Here is a 20,754-nt window from a genome sequence, read left to right on the forward strand (position 1 = left end):
AAAAAAAAAAAAAAAAAAAACGCCTAAAATGATCAACTGTTCCTCATTCAGGTGGTATCTCCAGTCAAATCAAGGAGAACTCCGGGAGTACCAGTACCCTAAAGAGTGCCAGCCACGGTGATCTTGTCCGTCTTATGGCACCACACAAGTCTGAATCTTCCACGGCTCCTCCTAGTGCCACCTCCTCTCCGACGAAAGATAAGTTGCCTTCCCTCCAGGAACCTGATGTGATAGCCAGCACCAAAGCCTCCAATAATACACCTACATCTACACAGCACACTAATGTTCAAGCTCCCGTGGCGCCTCCAAGGAGAAAAAAGAAAACCAAACAGCAGCAGCCTGCACAGCCGCCGCAGGTTGAAGCAACCGCCAAACAAGTACCACCTGAGCCACCTGCTTCTGCACAGAAACCTGGCTCCATACAGGAACCTGCTACTCCCCCTGTAGCCACTCCAGTTAAACCTACTGAGCTGCCTCTTTCAAACATTGTACGTACCTAGACTATTTAGTAACTAAGAGCCTGTTCCCACTTGTGAGTTTCACCCGATTTTTTTCTCCCGAACGACAAATGGGAACAGGCTCTAGGGCAACCTTAATCACTGTTGTTCATAATACGAAAGAGCCCAACCTTTAAAACCCGAAGAAGTCTTGAATTTTCCTAGACTTTTTGAGTCCCTACAAAGCGAATTCCATAGAATCCATAGTCTAACTTCCTATATTCTATTCTGTGATATCTAAGCTCAGCCTGAATAAGTTTCCCTGTCGTATGATTTCAGCCCGTAGCATCACGTGAAGAGAACTCAGCAACCCCTGTGAATAATTTCGACATGCTAGCCCGAGAATTCGAACATTCCCTAGACATTAAATCAGCTATTAAAGGACAATACGTAGTGAAACCTCAGGTAAGTAGATGAAACTTTAATTTGACTTACTTTATCATGGATAGGTACCTCAGTGGTGCAGTTGTTAACGCGTTGGACTTTGGGAACTGGAGGTTGGTGGTTCAAGTCAAGTCATAAAAATTATCTAGGTGTAATAATCGGGGGACGATATTTGTGACAAGCACTTACTTAAATATGCTTAACACAATTAAAAATGTGATCTCTAAGCTCAGCCTGAATTCCCTGTCGTATGATTTCAGCCCGTAGCATCACGTGAAGAGAACTCAGCAACCCCTGTGAATAATTTCGACATGCTAGCCCGAGAATTCGAACATTCCCTAGACATTAAATCAGCTATTAAAGGACAATACGTAGTAAAACCTCAGGTAAGCAGATGAAACTTTAATTTGACTTACTTTATTATGGATAGGTACCTCAGTGGTGCAGTGGTTAACGCGTTCGACTTTGAATCTGGAGGTTGGTGGTTCAAATCAAGTCATAAAAATTATCTAGGTGTAATAATCGGGGGACGATATTTGTGACAAGCACTTACTTAAATATGCTTAACACAATTAAAAATTCCTTTTTTATGATGGATACGGATACTACTTGGTGCTGTGTTGAAATCCCAGAAGAGGTTAGGTAGTAGAACAGCCGCGATAAGAGTACACGGAAAAAAGATGGAAGAAAACGCGAAGACCAAGTTACGAAAACGAAGCGGTGGTCGAGTGGTTAAAAGGATTAACACTCAATTGGTAGATGCTTTCGAATCCCAGCCGTGGTAGAAATTTTCTGACCATTTTTTTTTTTTTTCTTCTTCTTCTTCTTCTTCTTTTTTAATGATGTAGGTAGCTACCAGGAACATACTTTTAGCACCTAGTAACTCTACAGTGTCGTTTATTCTTGTGTTGCAGGATTTAGAAAGAGTGAAAGCCCTCAGTTCGAATCCCAGCCGTGGTAGAAATTTTCTGACCAATATTCCCAGGTATACATTTTTTTTTCTTCTTTTTTAATGATGTAAGTATAGCTACCAGGAACATACTTTTAGCACCTAGTAACTCTACAGTGTCGTTTATTCTTGTGTTGCAGGATTTAGAAAGAGTGAAAGCCCTCATGTACAGGAACACTCATCCTCTACCTTCCTCTAGTAAAGCTCAGGATAATGTGTCCTCTCTTCCTCGCATTTTTCACGTAAGTTTTTTTTATGCATTGATCGAGGAAATTGTAGGTAACTGCTAAGGTTTTATCGCCCCCAAAACGAAGAAGACAGGATAGAAAGGTTAGCAGTTCCGAGAACGAACCTTATCAGTTTAGGCTAAAATCCGCCCCGGGCGAGAATCTAACCCGTGACCTAGCTCTTACAAAGCAGATGCGCCACCCTTCAAGCTAAAAGCGTATTTGATTATGTGACTTTTTTTATAGTCAACATGGCTGAACCAATGAGATTCCGCTTTTGACGTCCACACCATGTCCACACTTGCTCCACAAAGCGGAATCTCGCAATCTCATTGGTTCAGCCATGTTTGACTGTAAAAAAGTCACAAAATCGAATACAGTTTAACTAGGCTGGCGAACTACTAGTACGTATGTAGCTCTTTATTATTATTTATTCCGCTCTCTAATTATTTCAGCCTGAGCATCTCCAGGGCCAGACACTCTCGGGGCAAAGCAGCACCTACCCCCTCACCTCTAGCACTCACAATATCAACACCAGGGCCGGACTCGGCTTGAGATTGGGGCTGAGTCCGCGCCCGTCCAAGGAGAGAAGGCGATCGGCAGGGGATGAAACTGGGCTTCTACAGCAGAGCCTCAATATGTTTGTACGAACCAGGACTGATTCCGGGAAACCTCTGTCTGATATGGTAAGAGGAAGAGCCGATATTTTACCCATACATAAATAAGCACTACAGTTACTATTATTGTGACAAAGCCGCAAATTATATTGAGTGTCGTGCCAAACATTGTATGATATGTTTTTGTTTTATGTTGTTTTAGACTGCTGGGGTAAAGGGGACTTTTCAGTCTCATTCAAGCCGTATAAACAAGGTATATTCTATTCAGCCTAACCCCACACACAAGAAGCCAACTCTGAGGCTTAGGTGTAGGGGTAACTGCCTCAAAGGATAGTTAAGCACATACGAATCTACGAATTCTATTCTATTCCTCATTCCCCCCATTCCAGGAAATCCTAGAGCAAGTGACCGTCCTCAATTTGGACACGGGAGAGCGGGTGCCCCTCAGTATAGCCGAAGATAAACTGCCCCAATGTATCAACCCTCTGTCCTTGCACATCATGAGATTGACGTCCGAGTATGTGAGTAATCCAACCCTGGAGAAGGAGAAGGAATCAGACGAGGAGTCTGTGGATAGCAAGATGTTCGTGTCCATCCCTGATGATGTGAGTCCTTAAACCTTTATTTTTCATAATTTATTTTATCAATACATACAATTTATGAATAAAGTATATCTTGATACTATACACTCATTCGAGGCTGTGGATGTAAACAAAGTAGGTTCGTAAACAAAACAATCGTAATCCAAAATGTAAAATCAGCTAATCCGATCACTTTATCTTCTGAGTTAAACTAAGTTTAAATTGAAATAGTCAGACTGTAGTAACTGCCATGAATGTATACGCAATATTTCACGCAAATTTCACTCGTTTAGACCTAGATTGCGCAATCATCTCGTAGCTCGTACACACTAAACGATCTGTCGAAAGACCCGTCAAGGAGACATGTCGCAGCAAGGCTTAATAGTATGGCGTTCCTTTTTTTCCCTTTTCCAGATCCATATATGCTTAGCCTATTTTCGAGAGCTGTTTGTCCCTACACCTAAGCCTCAAAGTGAACTTTTTATGCACCTAAATGGGAAGTATTGTGTCTCTTCTCGCCCATCTGATGAGAGGCATACTACGGGATGGGCATGCTACGACACAGACCACAAGCGTCTAATGTAGCAGTTGTTTCATCGCTACGTAATAAAAATGGCGGAGAAACACTCATCTTTTGAAAAAAATGTCTTGATATCTCGTTTCAGACGGAAGACTATCAGGACACAAACTCGGGGCGCGTGCGCAGGAAAACGGCACAACTGAAGCGGTTCCTCGGTTCTACTGTGAAGAAAACCATGGACAAAGCCAAGAACATAGCGCATCGGCATAAGGAGGACGTTATGGATATTGTAGACGAGGTGAATCCACAGGGAGAAGGTATTAAACTGAAAGCGTCCAATAGTCACAAGGGTCCGTTCGATTTCGAGTCACTCCAGCATGTACAGGTAAGATTGGGTTTACCGGCGAGATACAACATGTGTAAACCATAGTTAAAGCGCCTGATGGCAGTAAAAAAGTTGGTGTTCATAGGACATGTAGCTAACGAGTCCTTTACCGCTGACTTTTTCAACATTAATTCCGTCTGTATACGTTGACGGTACAATTTTACACATAGTCAACGGTCGACCGACTATTTTTGGACAAACCTTTACAAATTCCGTCCCATTACATGATACAAATGAGAACAAGATTTTAATTAGTATTATTCAATCAGGAATATATGTAAGTTGTAATGGTGTACCTTTTAATTATACTGATTGAACTTTGATGAGTCCGTGTCATTACATACAAATACAACTTATTTGTTTTTGTTTCCTCAGGAATTGAATGGAGAGCACACCGGTCCTGTATGGTGTATGAAGTTCTCTGTGTGTGGTAGACTCCTCGCTACTGCAGGGCAGGATCGTGTGCTTAGGATATGGGTGGTACGCACCGCACTTGTACACATATGTCCCGTTTATCTTGTAAACGCGAGCTCCGACCACTTTAACTGAGGGTCAAAAACGAACTGAAATTCCGTTTTAAAGGGTTTAGGTTTAAGGGGTTCACTTACGGATTGTGGGGGCACACTACCTGATACATATGAAAGCAAGTTGTGTTTTTTTTTTTTTAATCGAAAATACCATACTTATTTTCAATAATTCTTCGATTTCGGGACGATAAGACCCTAGCAGTTACAGTTCCCTCTGTCAAACCTCCTAAAAAAAAAATAATAAAATAAAATAAAAATAACATTGTTGAGTTCGTATCATTACATACTCTAACTTATGTGTTTTTGTTTCCTCAGGAATTGAATGGAGAGCACACCGGTCCCGTATGGTGTATGAAGTTCTCTGTGTGTGGTAGACTCCTCGCTACTGCAGGGCAGGATCGTGTGCTTAGGATATGGGTGGTACGCACCGCTTACTCCTATTTCCAAGACATGCGAACCAAATACAATGCGGAGAAAGTATCGCCTACACCCTCCCAGGAGTCTTTAGTCTCCCAACAATCTTCAGAAGATCCCAACGCAGGATATGAATCATCGCACAACGATAGGAATCCGTTCATGCCGAAACCCTTCTGTACATACGTAGGACACACGTCTGATCTACTAGATGTCGCCTGGAGTAAGAACTACTTCGTCTTATCATCCTCCATGGATAAGACAGTCCGACTGTGGCATATCTCCAGGAAGGAATGTCTCTGCTGTTTCCAACACATTGACTTTGTCACTGCCATCTGCTTTCATCCGCTTGGATGTCGCCTGGAGTAAGAACTACTTCGTCTTATCATCCTCCATGGATAAAACAGTCCGACTGTGGCATATCTCCAGGAAGGAATGTCTCTGCTGTTTCCAACACATTGACTTTGTCACTGCCATCTGCTTTCATCCGCGGGACGATAGGTACTTCCTCAGTGGTTCTCTGGATGGGAAGCTGCGCCTGTGGAACATACCGGACAAGAAGGTGGCCGTGTGGAATGAAGTGGAAGGACAAACCAAGCTGATAACAGCGGCCAACTTCTGTGAGAATGGCAAGTTCGCTGTGGTGGGATCGTATGATGGTCGGTGTATCTTCTACACGACAGATCAGCTCAAGTATCATACTCAGATCCATGTGAGATCCACACGAGGTAAGAACGCTACCGGTAGGAAGATTAGTGGTATAGAACCTATGCCTGGGGAAGATAAGATACTTGTCACTTCTAATGATAGTAGGATCCGACTGTATGATCTGAGAGATCTAAACTTGTCCTGTAAGTACAAGGGTTATGTGAACGTGAGTAGTCAGATCAAAGCAAGCTTCAGTCATGATGGCAAATACATTGTGTCTGGCTCTGAGAACCAATGTATTTACATCTGGAAGACACATCATGATTATGCCAAGTTCTCATCTGTACGGAGGGATAGGAATGATTTCTGGGAAGGTATCAAAGCACATAACGCTGTAGTAACTTGCGCTGTGTTTGCACCGTGTCCTGAGCTGATCATTGCTCAGATGGAACCTGACAAGTCAGAGAGTACGGGCTATGTACTGGTCAATGTTGACTGAACCATCCACGCTGCCTTGACAGCATAGATTTAGCTCATCGATCAATAGCTGGTTGACTATGTCAGCCAGATATTGTAGGATCATATTAAATCATACAAGCATGTCAGGAGTCCATTTAGTGATTGACCGACTGAGAACCCATTTGAAGTCTAATCAAACGAAAAGTTAGTATTTTCCTGGAATTGAAAAAAAAAAAAAAATTAAATACAGTGTCCCTATCCATACCAGCTCAACAACGAATAAAGTTGTTATCATGATGTATTTTCCAGCATCCTTGAATCTTGTTTTACTATGTTTCAGAGCTACATCAAGATGGCATACTTGGAAGAGAAGATAAGGGGCCACCTCCAAAAAAAACCAATTTTCCTCCCAACTCCTTGTTAACTTGGTTGTCTTTATCTGTTTATCAGAGTTGGTCAACTATTGAGCTATGTATACCCTATACCCGGGCTGGTATCCCAGTCTTGGTGTTGAGGTACACCCAGTCACCCAGCACTGTGGTCTAAAGATGTGTCCACACATAGTCAATCAGTGTTGACTGAACCATCCACGCTGCCTTGACAACATAGATTTAGCTCATCGATCAATAGCTGGTTGACTATGTCAGCCAGATATTGTAGGATCATATTAAATTATACAAGCATGTCAGGAGTCCACTTAGTGATTGACAGACTGAGAACCCATTTGAAGTCTAATCAAACGAAAAGAAGTATTTTCCTGGAATTGAAAAAAAAAAAAATAAATAAATAAAATACAGTGTCCCTATCCATACCAGCTCAACAACGAATAAAGGTGTTATCATGATGTATTTTCCAGCATCCTTGAATCTTGTTTTACTATGTTTCAGAGCTACATCAAGATGGCATACTTGGAAGAGAAGAGTCAGGAAATGCTTGCCAAGTGTGAGCAGCTGTCTGTCGCTTTGAAATTATACGAAGGAAACTATCAAGGGAACCATGCTTTATTGACAAAGTTGAAAATCTTGTCAGGAAAAATAGAACTCTTAGACGGTTTAATGAATAAGAATAAAGGTCAAATAATCAAGTATTCTGAATTGATAAACGAATCTCAAGATTTACATAACCAAATTGGGTTATTTGAAGAACATCAAATTCATTTGATTGAAAACCTCCCAGACTCCCCCCCTATAGCACAAAATATTTCATTGCAAAGTGCTGGTGGCAACAGCTATTTTGACAACAATTATATGAACAGCAACATCAACAGTACTGTGAGCAGTGTGGTCTCACCTATCCCTGACAGCTGGAAAGATTTGAAGTCTCCCTCCCCATGTTTCATGAACAAAAATAGAGCTGACAATGTTTTGAATGATAAAACCAATTTTATAACTCAACATGCTAATAAATCAAAACCAATGTTGGCTAGAAATATTGATAACAAACCAAATATACCCCATGTTCTCCCAATCTGTGAGAATGAGCTCAAACTTGTTCCTGCGTAAGTATTAAGCTTCTTTTAGTTAGATTTAGGTGTCTCAAATAAATTATAAAATTTGTCTCAGCTGGGATTGAACCCATGCCCTCCTCTTTCTAGACATATGCGTCAACCACTACACTTAAGGCAGGTTACAGAATCTACATTCAATTTTCTCTCCCTCTAAATACATCAAACTATTAACCATTTGTAATGGGGGGGGGGGAACTTTTCCTCAGTTCAAGAACTTGCATTATTTTAATTAATGCTATCCCTAATTGTTTCAGATATTTGAAAGGAAGACTGACTTGTTCCCAAATCAATGAAGTGATAGATTCACGAGAGAGAGGGAAAAATCCATCAATTGGAGGATGAACATTTCAGTTTTCATTGACAAACCAGCACATAATTTTAAAAATAACTCATTTGACTGTTTAATAGGTGCACATATTTGGCTTGCAAAAACTCACCTCAAAATGAACCCGGTAAATGCTTGTCTTGTTACTAGCAACTTCGTCAATTTTGTAAACAATATCAGGGTGCTTCTGTTACACCATACTGTTGAGAGTTTTCAAGCCAGCCTAGTTAGCTTGGAGGATAGCACATCTACCTTTTAAGTGTTAGATCGTGGGTTTGATTCCCACCTGAGGTGGCTTTTATCTTTCACAGGTGAAGCTTGTTTATGAAACAGCTGTCTTCCTCTCTTTTCACTTTTGGAATGGTAACACCTTAGCACAGTTTCCTCCATCAAGCCTCTTCAAAAAACCAGTTCAACAAACTCTTACTTACCTTGTTCTTTGGCAACTTTTTCAAGGAGCAGGGCTTTCAATGCATTTTCACAGGCATTTTGTTTAGCTTGACTTTTGGAAAAGCCTTCTCCAGAATAGTTTTTCTTGTTCAACTGAAAAGTGAAGATGAGAAATTAAGTACATAAAAGGAGTGAAAGAGAGAGAGGGAGAGAGAGAAAAAATCCATCAATTGGAGGATGAACATTTCAGTTTTCATAGACAAACCAGCACATAATTTTAAAAATAACTCATTTGACTGTTTAATAGGTGCACATATTTGGCTTGCGAAAACTCACCTCAAAATGAACCCGGTAAATGCTTGTCTTGTTACTAGCAACTTCGTCAATTTTGTAAACAATGTCAGGGTGCATTTCATGTAGAACCATGATGGCTGTTTTGGGCTTGACAACTTTCTTGACTCGAGCATTCTGACGGAGTCTCTTGAGTTATCAGGGTGCATTTCATGTAGAACCATGATGGCTGTTTTGGGCTTGACAACTTTCTTGACTCGAGCATTCTGACGGAGTCTCTTGAGTTCTGGATCAATTTTCCTCAATTGCCCTGATGAATAACAAGAAATTACAATTTTAAACTAATCTCAAAAAATAATGTAAAGTTTGTTCTCGACTCGAGGTAAGAACGCTACTGGTAGGAAGATTAGTGGTATAGAACCTATGCCTGGGGAAGATAAGATACTTGTCACTTCTAATGATAGTAGAATCCGACTGTATGATCTGAGAGATCTAAACTTATCCTGTAAGTACAAGGGTTATGTGAACGTGAGTAGTCAGATCAAAGCAAGCTTCAGTCATGATGGCAAATACATTGTGTCTGGCTCTGAGAACCAATGTATTTACATCTGGAAGACACATCATGATTATGCCAAGTTCTCATCTGTACGGAGGGATAGGAATGATTTCTGGGAAGGTATTAAAGCACATAACGCTGTCGTGACTTGCGCTGTGTTTGCACCGTGTCCTGAGCTGATCATTGCTCAGATGGAACCTGACAAGTCAGAGAGTACGGGCTATGTACTGGTCAGTGCAGACTTCAATGGTGTCATCCGAGTGTTCCTGAACAAAACCAAACCCAAGCATAGCTCCCTCCCTGTGTCTGCCTTAGCTTAAGCACAATACTCAAATGTACTAAATTCCGCCAAGTGAATATATCATCGTATTTTATTTGGAGACTCAACTTGGAAATTCTGGAAAGATAAAAATCCTCTCGGTCCAGTTATAAATTGAAAGTGCTGTAGGCTGTATAGTGTACACTTGTACAGCTCAGCTTAAAAAAGACTTATCTATATTTTAGGAAAATCTGTTCAAATAAAATACGATGAGTTCTCATTATTTTAAGCATTTATTGTGTTCCTCAACTCTCGTACGAATCCTATGAGCATAATACGACTTCGTACGAAATACAACAGGTTGTTTGAACTTTTAGCTACTTATATGGCAGCTCCTTTCAGAAGGAAAAGTTGGGTATTTATCCTGCATTTTGTGATACATTTATATAGACTGGGAAGCTGGAAGGTTATTTTAAGCATTTATTATGTTCCTCAACTCTCGTACGAATCTTATGAGCATAATACGACTTCGTACGAAATACAACAGGTTGTTTGAACTTTTAGGTACTTATATGGCAGCTCCTTTCAGAAGGAAAAGTTGGGTATTTATCCTGCATTTTGTGATACATTTATATAGACTGGGAAGCTGGAAGTTCCACTAAGGTTAGTAAGTTTTAACCTCGTAGGTGTATATTTGGAGAAACTTAAAGGGTCATTAATTTCTGAGATTTTTAACTAGTTTTCGTAAGATATCTTTTCTAAATTTGAAGAAGCTAGTAGGGTTCCAATGACCGCTGCCGAGTTCCCCCGCTGAATAACAAGGGATATCATTTGAGTGAGGAAGGCAGCGGCCCTTCTAGATCGGAAATATTTTTTTTTTTTCTGGTAGGTGAATATTTTGGCTATTTGGTGAATATTTGGCAAACTATTTCATTAGTTTCAGAGATTTTTAACTAATTTTCGTAAGATATCTCTTCTAAATTTGAAGAAGCTAGTAGGGTTCCAATGACCGCTGCCGAGTTCCTCCGCTGAATAACAAGGGATATCATTTGAGTGAGGAAGGCAGCGGCCCTTCTGTCGCTCGTAGATTCTACGAGACGCTTCCCAATGCCTTTGATATGTCTTCAATAAACCCTACCATGTTCTTCAAATTTAAAAGACATGTTTTCGTAAATCTGCCTCGAATTTTTCGCACGTCCGTGTACAACATATTTGAAATATGTAAATGACTAATGAAATTTGACATCCACTACGAAAATACAGCCTGACTTCCACGTCTATAATAGTTTTTTCGACAATAGCTTTTCTCTCGTTATTCTTGATGATTGTTTTTGAAGACCTAAAATATTATTTTAAATTGTTACCATAGCGTTATTTATATATTTTTTTATTGATTACATCTTTTGGGGCTGTTATCCCCTACACCTGAACCTCAGAGTGGCCATTTTATTTACAGAGTTAAGCCTCTACGAACATGACTAATGGAAGAAATTAAGTCAATATTTAGGTAACTAAAAATTATTATTTATTAATCAAACTCAGTTGCAAGCTCTAGGTTACGGGTTCGATTCCTGCCCAGGGTGAACTTAATCCTAAAATATGAGGTTCATTTTCAGAACAGCTAGCTTTGCCCTATCCAGGTCTCTTAAATTTCAGAACAATAAAGACATCAAAAGCTGTTACAGTTACCTCTATAAAACCTCTTCAAAAAAGACCTCAGTTGTTACAGTTCCCTCTATCAACCTTTGGAAGAAAAAAAAAACCCTAGATTGAATTTAATTACTGGACATCCTGAACAAGAGTATCAAACCTTTGGAAGAAAAAAAAATCCCCCTAGATTGAAGAAAAAAATTACTGGACACCCTGAACCAGAGTAATGAATTGTAAAAATATTATTGATTGGAAAGAATATTGATAAAATAAAAACAGCAGAACAAACTTGAAGATTATTACAAAGATGTTTTATTTGTCCTCTCTTAAATTTCAGAACAATAAAGACATCAAAAGCTGTTTCAGTTACCTCTATAAAACCTCTTCAAAAAAGACCTCAGTTGTTACAGTTCCCTCTATCAAACCTTTGGAAGAAAAAAAAAACCCCCTAGATTGAAGAAAAAATTACTGGACATCCTGAACAAGAGTAATAAATTGTAAAAATATTATTGATTGGAAAGAATATTGATAAAATAAAAACAGCAGAACAAACTTGAAGATTATTACAAAGATGTTTTATTTGGAAAAAAACACACAAAGGTATCTATAGGAAGGTCATACAAAACATTTTGTAAAGTAAAAAAAAAGTCATTTCACAATAAAAATTCAAACAAAAAGGATCAAAATCTTAATTTCAATTGTTCAACCTATAAATTGCGAAATAGTCAAAACTTTTATTTGTTGGGACGAAGTTTTAATGTGTTTGTCTAATAACCAATTTTATAAAGTTTATATGTGATAGCATCATCACACTGATAAACATATCACAGAAATAAATCAAAAGTTGAGAAGTAGTAGAAGGGGGAAAAAATGGGTTTGCTAATAAAGCTAAATAAAAATAATATGTTTATTTATTTTAATTTATTATGAATTAAAATATGTTCATTCAAATATATCAACTAGTATAGCTCGCTATACTGTAGTAATAGAAAGTAAAAAAAACTCCATCAGTGATTAATTGATTAATATTGAAGTGAAGGTAATGGGATTAGGGGATATAATGCAAAGTAAGATGTTCATCAACAATATGACTTAAGCTTGAATAACCTGAGCAGTGAAACCATCGGGATATTTGACTCCTTTTAAAGTTGAAATGACTGCCTTTGTTAGATTGGTTTTCACCTCCTTCTTGTTTTTTCCTGTGAAATAAATGAAAAGAAGGAAAATGAAAACGTGCTTCATAAATAATTCCATTCATAATAGCACAAATCATAGCAGTTTCTGGTTCTAAATAACCTGGATTGTAGGTAATCCATTAACTACAATTATGAAAGTAGAGAATGTGTGAAAAATAAAGGAACAAGCAGTGAAAACAGGACATTTGTCAAACGGAATGATTCACGTGTTTCCAAACAGTTCTTACACACTTTATTGAACAGCTGCCTTTCTCCTATCCTGTCTTTCTTCTCTCTTTGCTTTCGGGATGATAATGTGCGCTCCTCCTTCACATAGTACCTACCTTTCTTTCCCCTCATTGCACTCCTCTACTTGTGCTTCACTGCATTGGCGGTGTGCCATCAATTTAATGTTTAAAGCATTGCACGCCGCCAATGCAGTGAAGCAAAAGTAGAGGAGTGCAATGAGGGGAAAGAAAGGTAGGTACTACTTGAAGGAGGAGCACACAAATTATGAAGTAAAGAAAAGGCAGGGTACAAAATTGATTTCTAATCTTTTTTGGGGTGGGATGCCATTTTTGGGGGGGGGGCACTTGATTTATTTTTGGAGGAACAACTTAGCACAGTCTTTTTTTATGCCACAAAGTGGTATTTTTTGGGGGGATTTCATAACTTTTTGCAGAAACTTACCATAATCCGTAATATGACATATGAGGAAAGTGCAACAAAGTAAAAAGGCAATAGCCATAGTAACATCATTTGATAAGGTTTGGTGAGTTTGGGTTATTTCTGAGTGAAAAACACCATAGCAATATCTTTGAGTAAGTTTTAGTAAGTTTGGGTCGTTTCTAAGTGAAAAAATACCATAGTAACATTATTGAGTAAGATTTGGTAAGTTCCGATAATTTCCGAGTGAAAAATGCCATAGTAACATCATTAGGTAAGTTTTGGTAATTTTGACCATTTCTGAGTGAAAAATACCATAATATCATCATTGGGTAAGTTTTGTTCCAATCTTTCCAAATTAAAAATTAAATAGTAACATCATTGGGTAAGTTTTGGTAAGTTCTGATCATTTCCGAGTGAAATTCATCATAGTAGGTAACATAATTGGTTAACTTTCATGTAGCTGGTCCTAACCACCTTAGGATGTTATGTATCACCCCTTCAGGTAAAACCCGGCATTTAAAGAGAAATACAGAAAAGGCCAAATGCCTATGCCCTTTGTCACTGTCCTCAATTGTCTATGTTCAGTTTTAATGTTTCGCCATTGTAATACATAAATTTGAAATTTCCCAGACTTGAAAGAGTTGATAATGTTGATATGGCACAAATCATAGCAGTTTCTGGTTCTAAATAACTTGGATTGTAGGTAATCCATTAACTACAATTATGAAAGTAGAGAATGTGTGAAAAATAAAGGAACAAACAGTGAAAACAGGACATTTGTCAAGAAATTTAAAAAAAAAAACAAGTGACGATGTTTTTTGTTTATTTTTCTTCTTTTTTTTTAATACCCGGGTATTTACCCATCCGGAGGGTTGATAAATACCCGGGTAAATACCCAATTTTTATTTACCCACGACCCATCACTAATTGTAGGTAATCCATTAACTACAATTATGAAAGTAGAGAATGTGTGAAAAATAAAGGAACAAACAGTGAAAACAGGACATTTGTCAAACGGAATGATTCATGTGTTTCCAAACAGTTCTTACACACTTTATTGAACAGCTGCCTTTCTCCTATCCTGTCTTTCTTCTCTCTTTGCTTTCGGGATGATAAGACCTTAGCAATTTAAAGTTCCCTCTCTCAAACATCTCAAAACAAGGGGGAGGGGGGGGACAACAACTTACCAATAGCAGAAAATCTGAATCCTTCCAAGGTTAAAGCTGCAGTGTGCTCTGGTTTTCCATCAGCTCCAATTGAAGTGTCAAACGTGTTTCCAAACAGTTCTTACACAGCTGCCTTTCTCCTATCCTGTCTTTCTTCTCTCTTTGCTTTCGGGATGATAAGACCTTAGCAATTTAAAGTCCCCTCTCTCAAACATCTCAAAAAGGGGGGGGGGACAACCACTTACCAATAGCAGAAAATCTGAATCCTTCCAAGGTTAAAGCTGCAGTGTGCTCTGGTTTTCCATCAGCTCCAATTGAAGTGTCAAAGCTAGGCTCAGTGTTGGGCCATGTCTGATTGAACAAAGCCACAGGGTTGTATTCCAAGGGATTCTCAGGGAACTTCTTGCGAGGAAGAGTTGGTCTTTTGGTCTGATGAATGAAAAAGATGACATTCGATTTAGAAATTGACTGTACCTAATAATTTCTTTTTTACCACTGAATGGGGCACAACCAAATGACAATTTTTTTCGAGATAGAGTCCTATTCCGATGTAAAAGTACCCAAAAAGTGCATTGGCGCACTCAAAAACATCCAAAACGGTCCCTAAATCCCCTAAAATGTCGCTAAAAGGTCGCAAAAAAAATAACGTTGAAACAGCCATGGTTTACGACCTCGCATGAACTGAAGTCATCACGAAAAAATGGCTGCCCGCGAAAATTATAGAAGCTCAACCAAATGACAATTTTTTTTCGAGATAGAGTCCTATTCCGATGTAAAAGTACCCAAAAAGTACATTGGCGCACTCAAAAACATCCAAAACGGTACCTAAATCCCCTAAAATGTCGCTAAAAGGTCGCAAAAAAAATAACGTTGAAACAGCCATGGTTTACACATGAACTGACGTCATCACGAACTGACACATGAACTGACGTCATCACAAAAAAATGGCTGCCCGCGAAAATTATAGGGGCTCAACCAAATGACAATTTTTTTCGAGATAGAGTCCTATTCCGATGTAAAAGTACCCAAAAAGTACATTGGCGCACTCAAAAACATCCAAAACGGTACCTAAATCCCCTAAAATGTCGCTAAAAGGTCACAAAAAAATAACGTTGAAACAGCCATGGTTTACACATGAACTGACGTCATCACGAACTGACACATGAACTGACGTCATCACGAAAAAATGGCTGCCCGCGAAAATTATAGGGGCTCAACAAAATGACAATTTTTTTCGAGATAGAGTCCTATTCCGATGAAAAAGTACCCAAAAAGTGCATTGGCGCACTCAAAAACATCAAAAACGGTCCCTAAATCCCCTAAAATGTCGCAAAAAAATAACGTTGAAACAGCCATGGTTTACGACCTCGCATGAACTGACGTCATCACGAAAAAATGGCTGCCCGCGAAAATTATAGAAGCTCAACCAAATGACAATTTTTTTTCGAGATAGAGTCCTATTCCGATGTAAAAGTACCCAAAAAATGCATTGGCACACTCAAAAACATCCAAAACGGTCCCTAAATCCCCTAAAATGTCACTCAAAGGTACGTTGAACTGACGTCATGTATCCGAACTCGCATGAACTGACGTCACATCACGAAAAAATGGCTGCCCGCGAAAATTATAGAAGCTCAACCAAATGACAATTTTTTTTCGAGATAGAGTCCTATTCCGATGTAAAAGTACCCAAAAAGTACATTGGCGCACTCAAAAACATCCAAAACGGTACCTAAATCCCCTAAAATGTCGCTAAAAGGTCGCAAAAAATAACGTTGAAGCAGCCATGGTTTACGACCTCGCATCCGGGAATCCTGCCCTGGTGATTTCCCTCTGTTGATAGGTCTGAAATCCTCCCGTTGTGTAATTGCTGAAGGAAACATGGTTGGGGTGGGAGAAAGTCTGATGACCACCATAGGGTCCGATGGTAGTTGGGGTGGGCACAGGGTATGGTGGCACTTCATTGGCTTTCTCGGTGCAAGAGTCCATCAGCTTTTGAAGTGCAAAACTGGCCAATTTTCCCCAGGGGAAGTCATCAGTAGGAAACTTTTTATCTTCGTCTGTTTCCATTGCATTTTTTTCGGCCTCTGAAAATGATCCAATGGCAGGATGTTCGTTAGATGTGACATGAATGACATGATTCACACATGGGTGTATTCTCATTCTTTTATTTTATAATATGTATTTAGTGAAAATACAGTAATAGCATAACAGACACATGACTTTAACATAAGGGATGTGCAAATGTGGATGTGGCCAAAAAAAAAATCCCCAAAAGCAAATACCTATGTACCTACTTATTAATTTGAGGTTTCTGTTACACCATACTGTTGAGAGTTTTCAAGCCAGCCTAGTTAGCTTGGAGAGTAGCACATCTACTTTGTGAGTGTTAGATCATGGGTTTGATTCCCACCTCGGCTTTTATCTTTCACAGGTGAAGTTTGTTTATGAAACAGCTGTCTTCCTCTCTTTTTACTTTTGGAATGGTAACACCTTAGCACAGTTCCCTCCATCAAGCCTCTTCAAAAAACCTGTTCAACAAACTCTGACTTACCTTGTTCTTTGGCAACTTTTTCAAGAAGCAGGGCTTTCAATGCATTTTCACAGGCATTTTGTTTAGCTTGACTTTTGGAAAAGCCTTCTCCAGAATAGTTTTTCTTGTTCAACTGAAAAGTGAAGATGAGAAATTAAGTACATAAAAGGAGTGAACGAGAGAGAGGGAAAAATCCATCAATTGGAGGATGAACATTTCAGTTTTCATTGACAAACCAGCACATAATTTTAAAAATAACTCATTTGACTGTTTAATAGGTGCACATATTTGGCTTGCAAAAACTCACCTCAAAATGAACCCGGTAAATGCTTGTCTTGTTACTAGCAACTTCGTCAATTTTGTAAACAATATCAGGGTGCATTTCATGTAGAACCATGATGGCTGTTTTGGGCTTGACAACTTTCTTGACTCGAGCATTCTGACGGAGTCTCTTGAGTTCTGGATCAATTTTCCTCAATTGCCCTGATGAATAACAAGAAATTACAATTTTAAACTAATCTCAAAAAATAATGTAAAGTTTGTTCTCAAACAGCTGCTTTTCTCTTATCCTGTACTTCTCTCTTCAATTTCATAATAATGACTTCCTCTGTCAAACCTTCTATCCAGTGCCTCTCCTTTCTTCTGAGATTAGGGGTGATAGATAACCTTACCTCATTAAATAATAATAAAAAAAAAACTACTTACATTCTGGCTTTGGCTTTTTACCATCAGTATCCATGGCTTCAGTGGATTGAGTTCCACCAACAATGGGTTTCCGGTCTACAGTCTGCTGCTGTTGTTGTTGCTGTGACTGATGATGACAGGGGAGAAAGAGACAACAAGCAAATTATACGGACGTCCAAAAATACTCCCTAGGAATCAAATTAAATTCCAACACCAACAAATTGTGGGAGGGAAGGTCTGTCGGGACAAACATTCACTCCAACTAGACTGATTGGCCATTGCTTTTCCCCAATTTTAACTCAAATTTGGAGGGTGAAATTTCTTTATGAATCCATAATAGTGGAGGCCATCATAGTGTCTATCACATTTCATTGGTGAGGAATAATATTTTTTCCCCATGAGTTTCTTTATACTAATCCAATGCATAGTCGTCTCTGAAGGGACCAGGGAAACAAGAAAACAAAATCTCATTAGTTAAGATTACCAAATTTGGAGAAGATTACTTTTCCAAAACAACTGTAAGTTCCACAATGTTAAGTAATAATGATTCCCCCCAAAAAATACCACTTCTTGGCATAAAAAAAGACCCCGCCAAGTTCCTCCAAAAATAAATCAAATAAAGTGCCCCCCCCCCCCCAAAAAAAAAAAAAAAAATGGCATACCACCCCAAAAAAGATTAGAAATCAATTTTGTACCCCGCCATTTATTTAATTCATAATTTGTGTGCTCCTCCTTCACATAGGCCAAATGCCTATGCCCTTTGTCACTGTCCTCAATTGTCTATGTTCAGTTTTAATGTTTCGCCATTGTAATACATAAATTTGAAATTTCCCAGACTTGAAAGAGTTGATAATGTTGATATATTTAATTTCCTTGTATACCGTTTGATAAACTGGTAATATTATGGGTTGGGTAGGGTGTTCTACCCATTATGTACCTATGTTATACTTTCAGTGTTAGAACTGCAGCATTGCACAGACAATACTTGCAAATCCCACAAAATACCTTGCGGAATTGGTCAAATCCCACGGGATCCAAAAGCCTGTGGGATTTCAATACCTACACATGTAGCACTGGTCCTAAGGCCTCACCAACTTTTAAAACTATCATCAAATCAGTTAAAAACCGACATGATAAAATCAGTCTTTTATCAAATTTAAGCCCAAAGGGGCCCTTTTAGGACCTTGAAAATATGAAAAGGCACATCTGCCACTCACAAGAAAAAGAATGAGCCATCAACCAACAAAATCGGTCCAGTAGTTTAGGCTGTAGAGCAGTCAATGTCAAAGAAGAAGCAGAAAACGTGTAAAAATTTGATGTTTTTCAAATTCAATTATCTCCGGCTTGTCTTAACCAATTTGGATTTTTTTTTTTTTTCAACTTGGTCTACATTCATGCCCCAACACACACACGCAATCCATTTTCTTCTGTCATTTGTAGTTGTCCCTCTACAACTACCTGAAAACAGCTACTTTCCCTGTCACATATAATATCTCTAGTAGCGCGGTCAAACTTTCTTGACTTGGTGGGGTGGAGCACTACCGCGCTTAATTTACAACTGAGATTTTCAATAACATTTTTCATTGCTAAGATTGTCGGGTATACTCGTATACTTGAGTGTGAAACCATCAAAAGTGAGTTCTAATAAATAAGACAATATAACAGATAGGTAAATGATAAAAACAGAATTTATACCTATTTCGGATAAAAACAGTAGAATGATATGAGAGATATAAACAAATCTTACCGCATAGTTTGCATACTGTGCCTGCTGTGTCTGTCCTATTGCAGCACCACCTAAATGGATGACAAAGATGTTGATATATTTAATTTCCTTGTATACCGTTTGATAAACTGGTAATATTATGGGTTGGGTAGGGTGTTCTACCCATTATGTACCTATGTTATACTTTCAGTGTTAGAACTGCAGCATTGCACAGACAATACTTGCAAATCCCACAAAATACCTTGCGGAATTGGTCAAATCCCACGGGATCCAAAAGCCTGTGGGATTTCAATACCTACACATGTAGCACTGGTCCTAAGGCCTCACCAACTTTTAAAACTATCATCAAATCAGTATTTAATTTCCTTGTATACCGTTTGATAAACTGGTAATATTATGGGTTGGGTAGGGTGTTCTACCCATTATGTACCTATGTTATACTTTCAGTGTTAGAACTGCAGCATTGCACGGACAATACTTGCAAATCCCGCAAAATACCTTGCGGGATTGGTCAAATCCCACATGAGATCCCACAGGATCCAAAAGCCTGTGGGATTTCAATACCTACACATGTAGCACTGGTCCTAAGGCCTCACCAACTTTTAAAACTATCATCAAATCAGTTGAAAACCGACATGATAAAATCAGTCTTTTATCAAATTCAAGCCCAAAGGGGCCCTTTTAGGACCTTGAAAATATGAAAAGGCACATCTGCCACTCACAAGAAAAAGAATGAGCCATCAACCAACAAAAAAACCGACATGATAAAATCAGTCTTTTATCAAATTTAAGCCCAAAGGGGCCCTTTTAGGACCTTGAAAATATGAAAAGGCACATCTGCCACTCACAAGAAAAAGAATGAGCCATCAACCAACAAAATCGGTCCAGTAGTTTAGGCTGTAGAGCAGTCAATGTCAAAGAAGAAGCAGAAAATGTGTAAAAATTTGATGTTTTTCAAATTCAATTATCTCCGGCTTGTCTTAACCAATTTGGATTTTTTTTTTTTAAGCTTGGTCTACTTTCATGCCCCAACACACACACGCAATCCATTTTCTTCTGTCATTTGTAGTTGTCCCTCTACAACTACCTGAAAACGGCTACTTTCCCTGTCACATATAATATCTCTAGTAGCGCGGTCAAACTTTCTTGACTTGGTGGGGTGGAGCACTACCGCGCTCCTTAATTTAATAGAGATACCCCTAATAGCCCAGAACTTCTATACCTACTTATTATTTCCCAAAAAGAACGAAAGTTTGACGTCGTCTCTCTTTCTCGCTCCCTTCTCCCTCTTTCTCTCCACTTTTCTTTGATTCTAAAAAAACAGAAAAACAGCTCCTCGCGTGTGTGTGTGTGTGTGTGTCTGTTTTTTTTTTTTTTTCTTTCATTTAAGAGAAAAAGAGTAATGGTTCTGATGTAATCTCTTTCTCGTGTTTCTCCCTCTCTTTACCGTTCTCTCCCTCTTATTTTCGCTCTCGCCATTGAAAAATGTCCGTAGCATTCTTTTGTAGGGAAAAGAAAATGTTCAAAGATATTAAAAAGAAACCCCTGTTTTATACATTTTTACCCTAAAAACCACCCATGTACAGGATGTTTCATTCGATTGCGACCAAAATCT

The 20,754-nt window shown here is 38.8% G+C and overlaps 2 protein-coding genes and 1 long non-coding RNA gene across 3 annotated transcripts; 1 reads left to right on the forward strand and 2 right to left on the reverse strand.

Moving 5' to 3' along the window:
• The first annotated feature begins 19 nt into the window (after positions 1 to 19).
• On the forward strand, positions 20 to 9,929 carry LOC103524571 (WD repeat-containing protein 44-like). Its single transcript, XM_026819945.1, has 9 exons — positions 20 to 488; positions 777 to 902; positions 1,971 to 2,072; positions 2,513 to 2,743; positions 3,064 to 3,279; positions 3,921 to 4,160; positions 5,003 to 5,436; positions 5,579 to 5,829; positions 9,104 to 9,929. The coding sequence occupies exons 1-9, from the start codon at positions 135 to 137 to the stop codon at positions 9,595 to 9,597; spliced, it is 2,448 nt and encodes an 815-aa protein (XP_026675746.1). The 5' UTR covers positions 20 to 134; the 3' UTR covers positions 9,598 to 9,929.
• Positions 9,930 to 10,940: 1,011 nt separating this feature from the next.
• LOC113465432 lies at positions 10,941 to 14,300 on the reverse strand. Its single transcript, XR_003390152.1, has 3 exons — positions 14,218 to 14,300; positions 11,557 to 12,385; positions 10,941 to 11,225 (listed from the first exon to the last, which is right to left on the reverse strand). It is a non-coding gene; the product is annotated as an uncharacterized LOC113465432 (long non-coding RNA).
• Positions 14,301 to 15,987: 1,687 nt separating this feature from the next.
• LOC103524574 lies at positions 15,988 to 19,210 on the reverse strand (the record flags this gene model as incomplete). The annotated part of the gene is given in 5 exon segments (XM_008489600.1): positions 15,988 to 16,283; positions 16,751 to 16,862; positions 17,037 to 17,212; positions 17,435 to 17,540; positions 19,161 to 19,210. Coding segments are annotated over 5 exon segments (740 nt in total), but the record flags the coding sequence as incomplete, so codon positions are not given.
• Positions 19,211 to 20,754: the final 1,544 nt, after the last annotated feature.

This window comes from Diaphorina citri, unplaced genomic scaffold (genome assembly GCF_000475195.1).
Source record: "Diaphorina citri unplaced genomic scaffold, Diaci psyllid genome assembly version 1.1 scaffold105, whole genome shotgun sequence".
NCBI lineage: Eukaryota > Metazoa > Arthropoda > Insecta > Hemiptera > Psyllidae > Diaphorina > Diaphorina citri.

Coding starts and splice junctions, on each gene's coding strand:
- LOC103524571 (XM_026819945.1), top strand. CDS start 135: ATGGCACCACACAAGTCTGAATCTTCCACGGCTCCTCCTAGTGCCACC. Junction 2,744..3,063: donor GGAAACCTCTGTCTGATATG/GTAAGAGGAAGA, acceptor CCCCCATTCCAG/GAAATCCTAGAGCAAGTGAC. Junction 3,280..3,920: donor TCGTGTCCATCCCTGATGAT/GTGAGTCCTTAA, acceptor ATCTCGTTTCAG/ACGGAAGACTATCAGGACAC.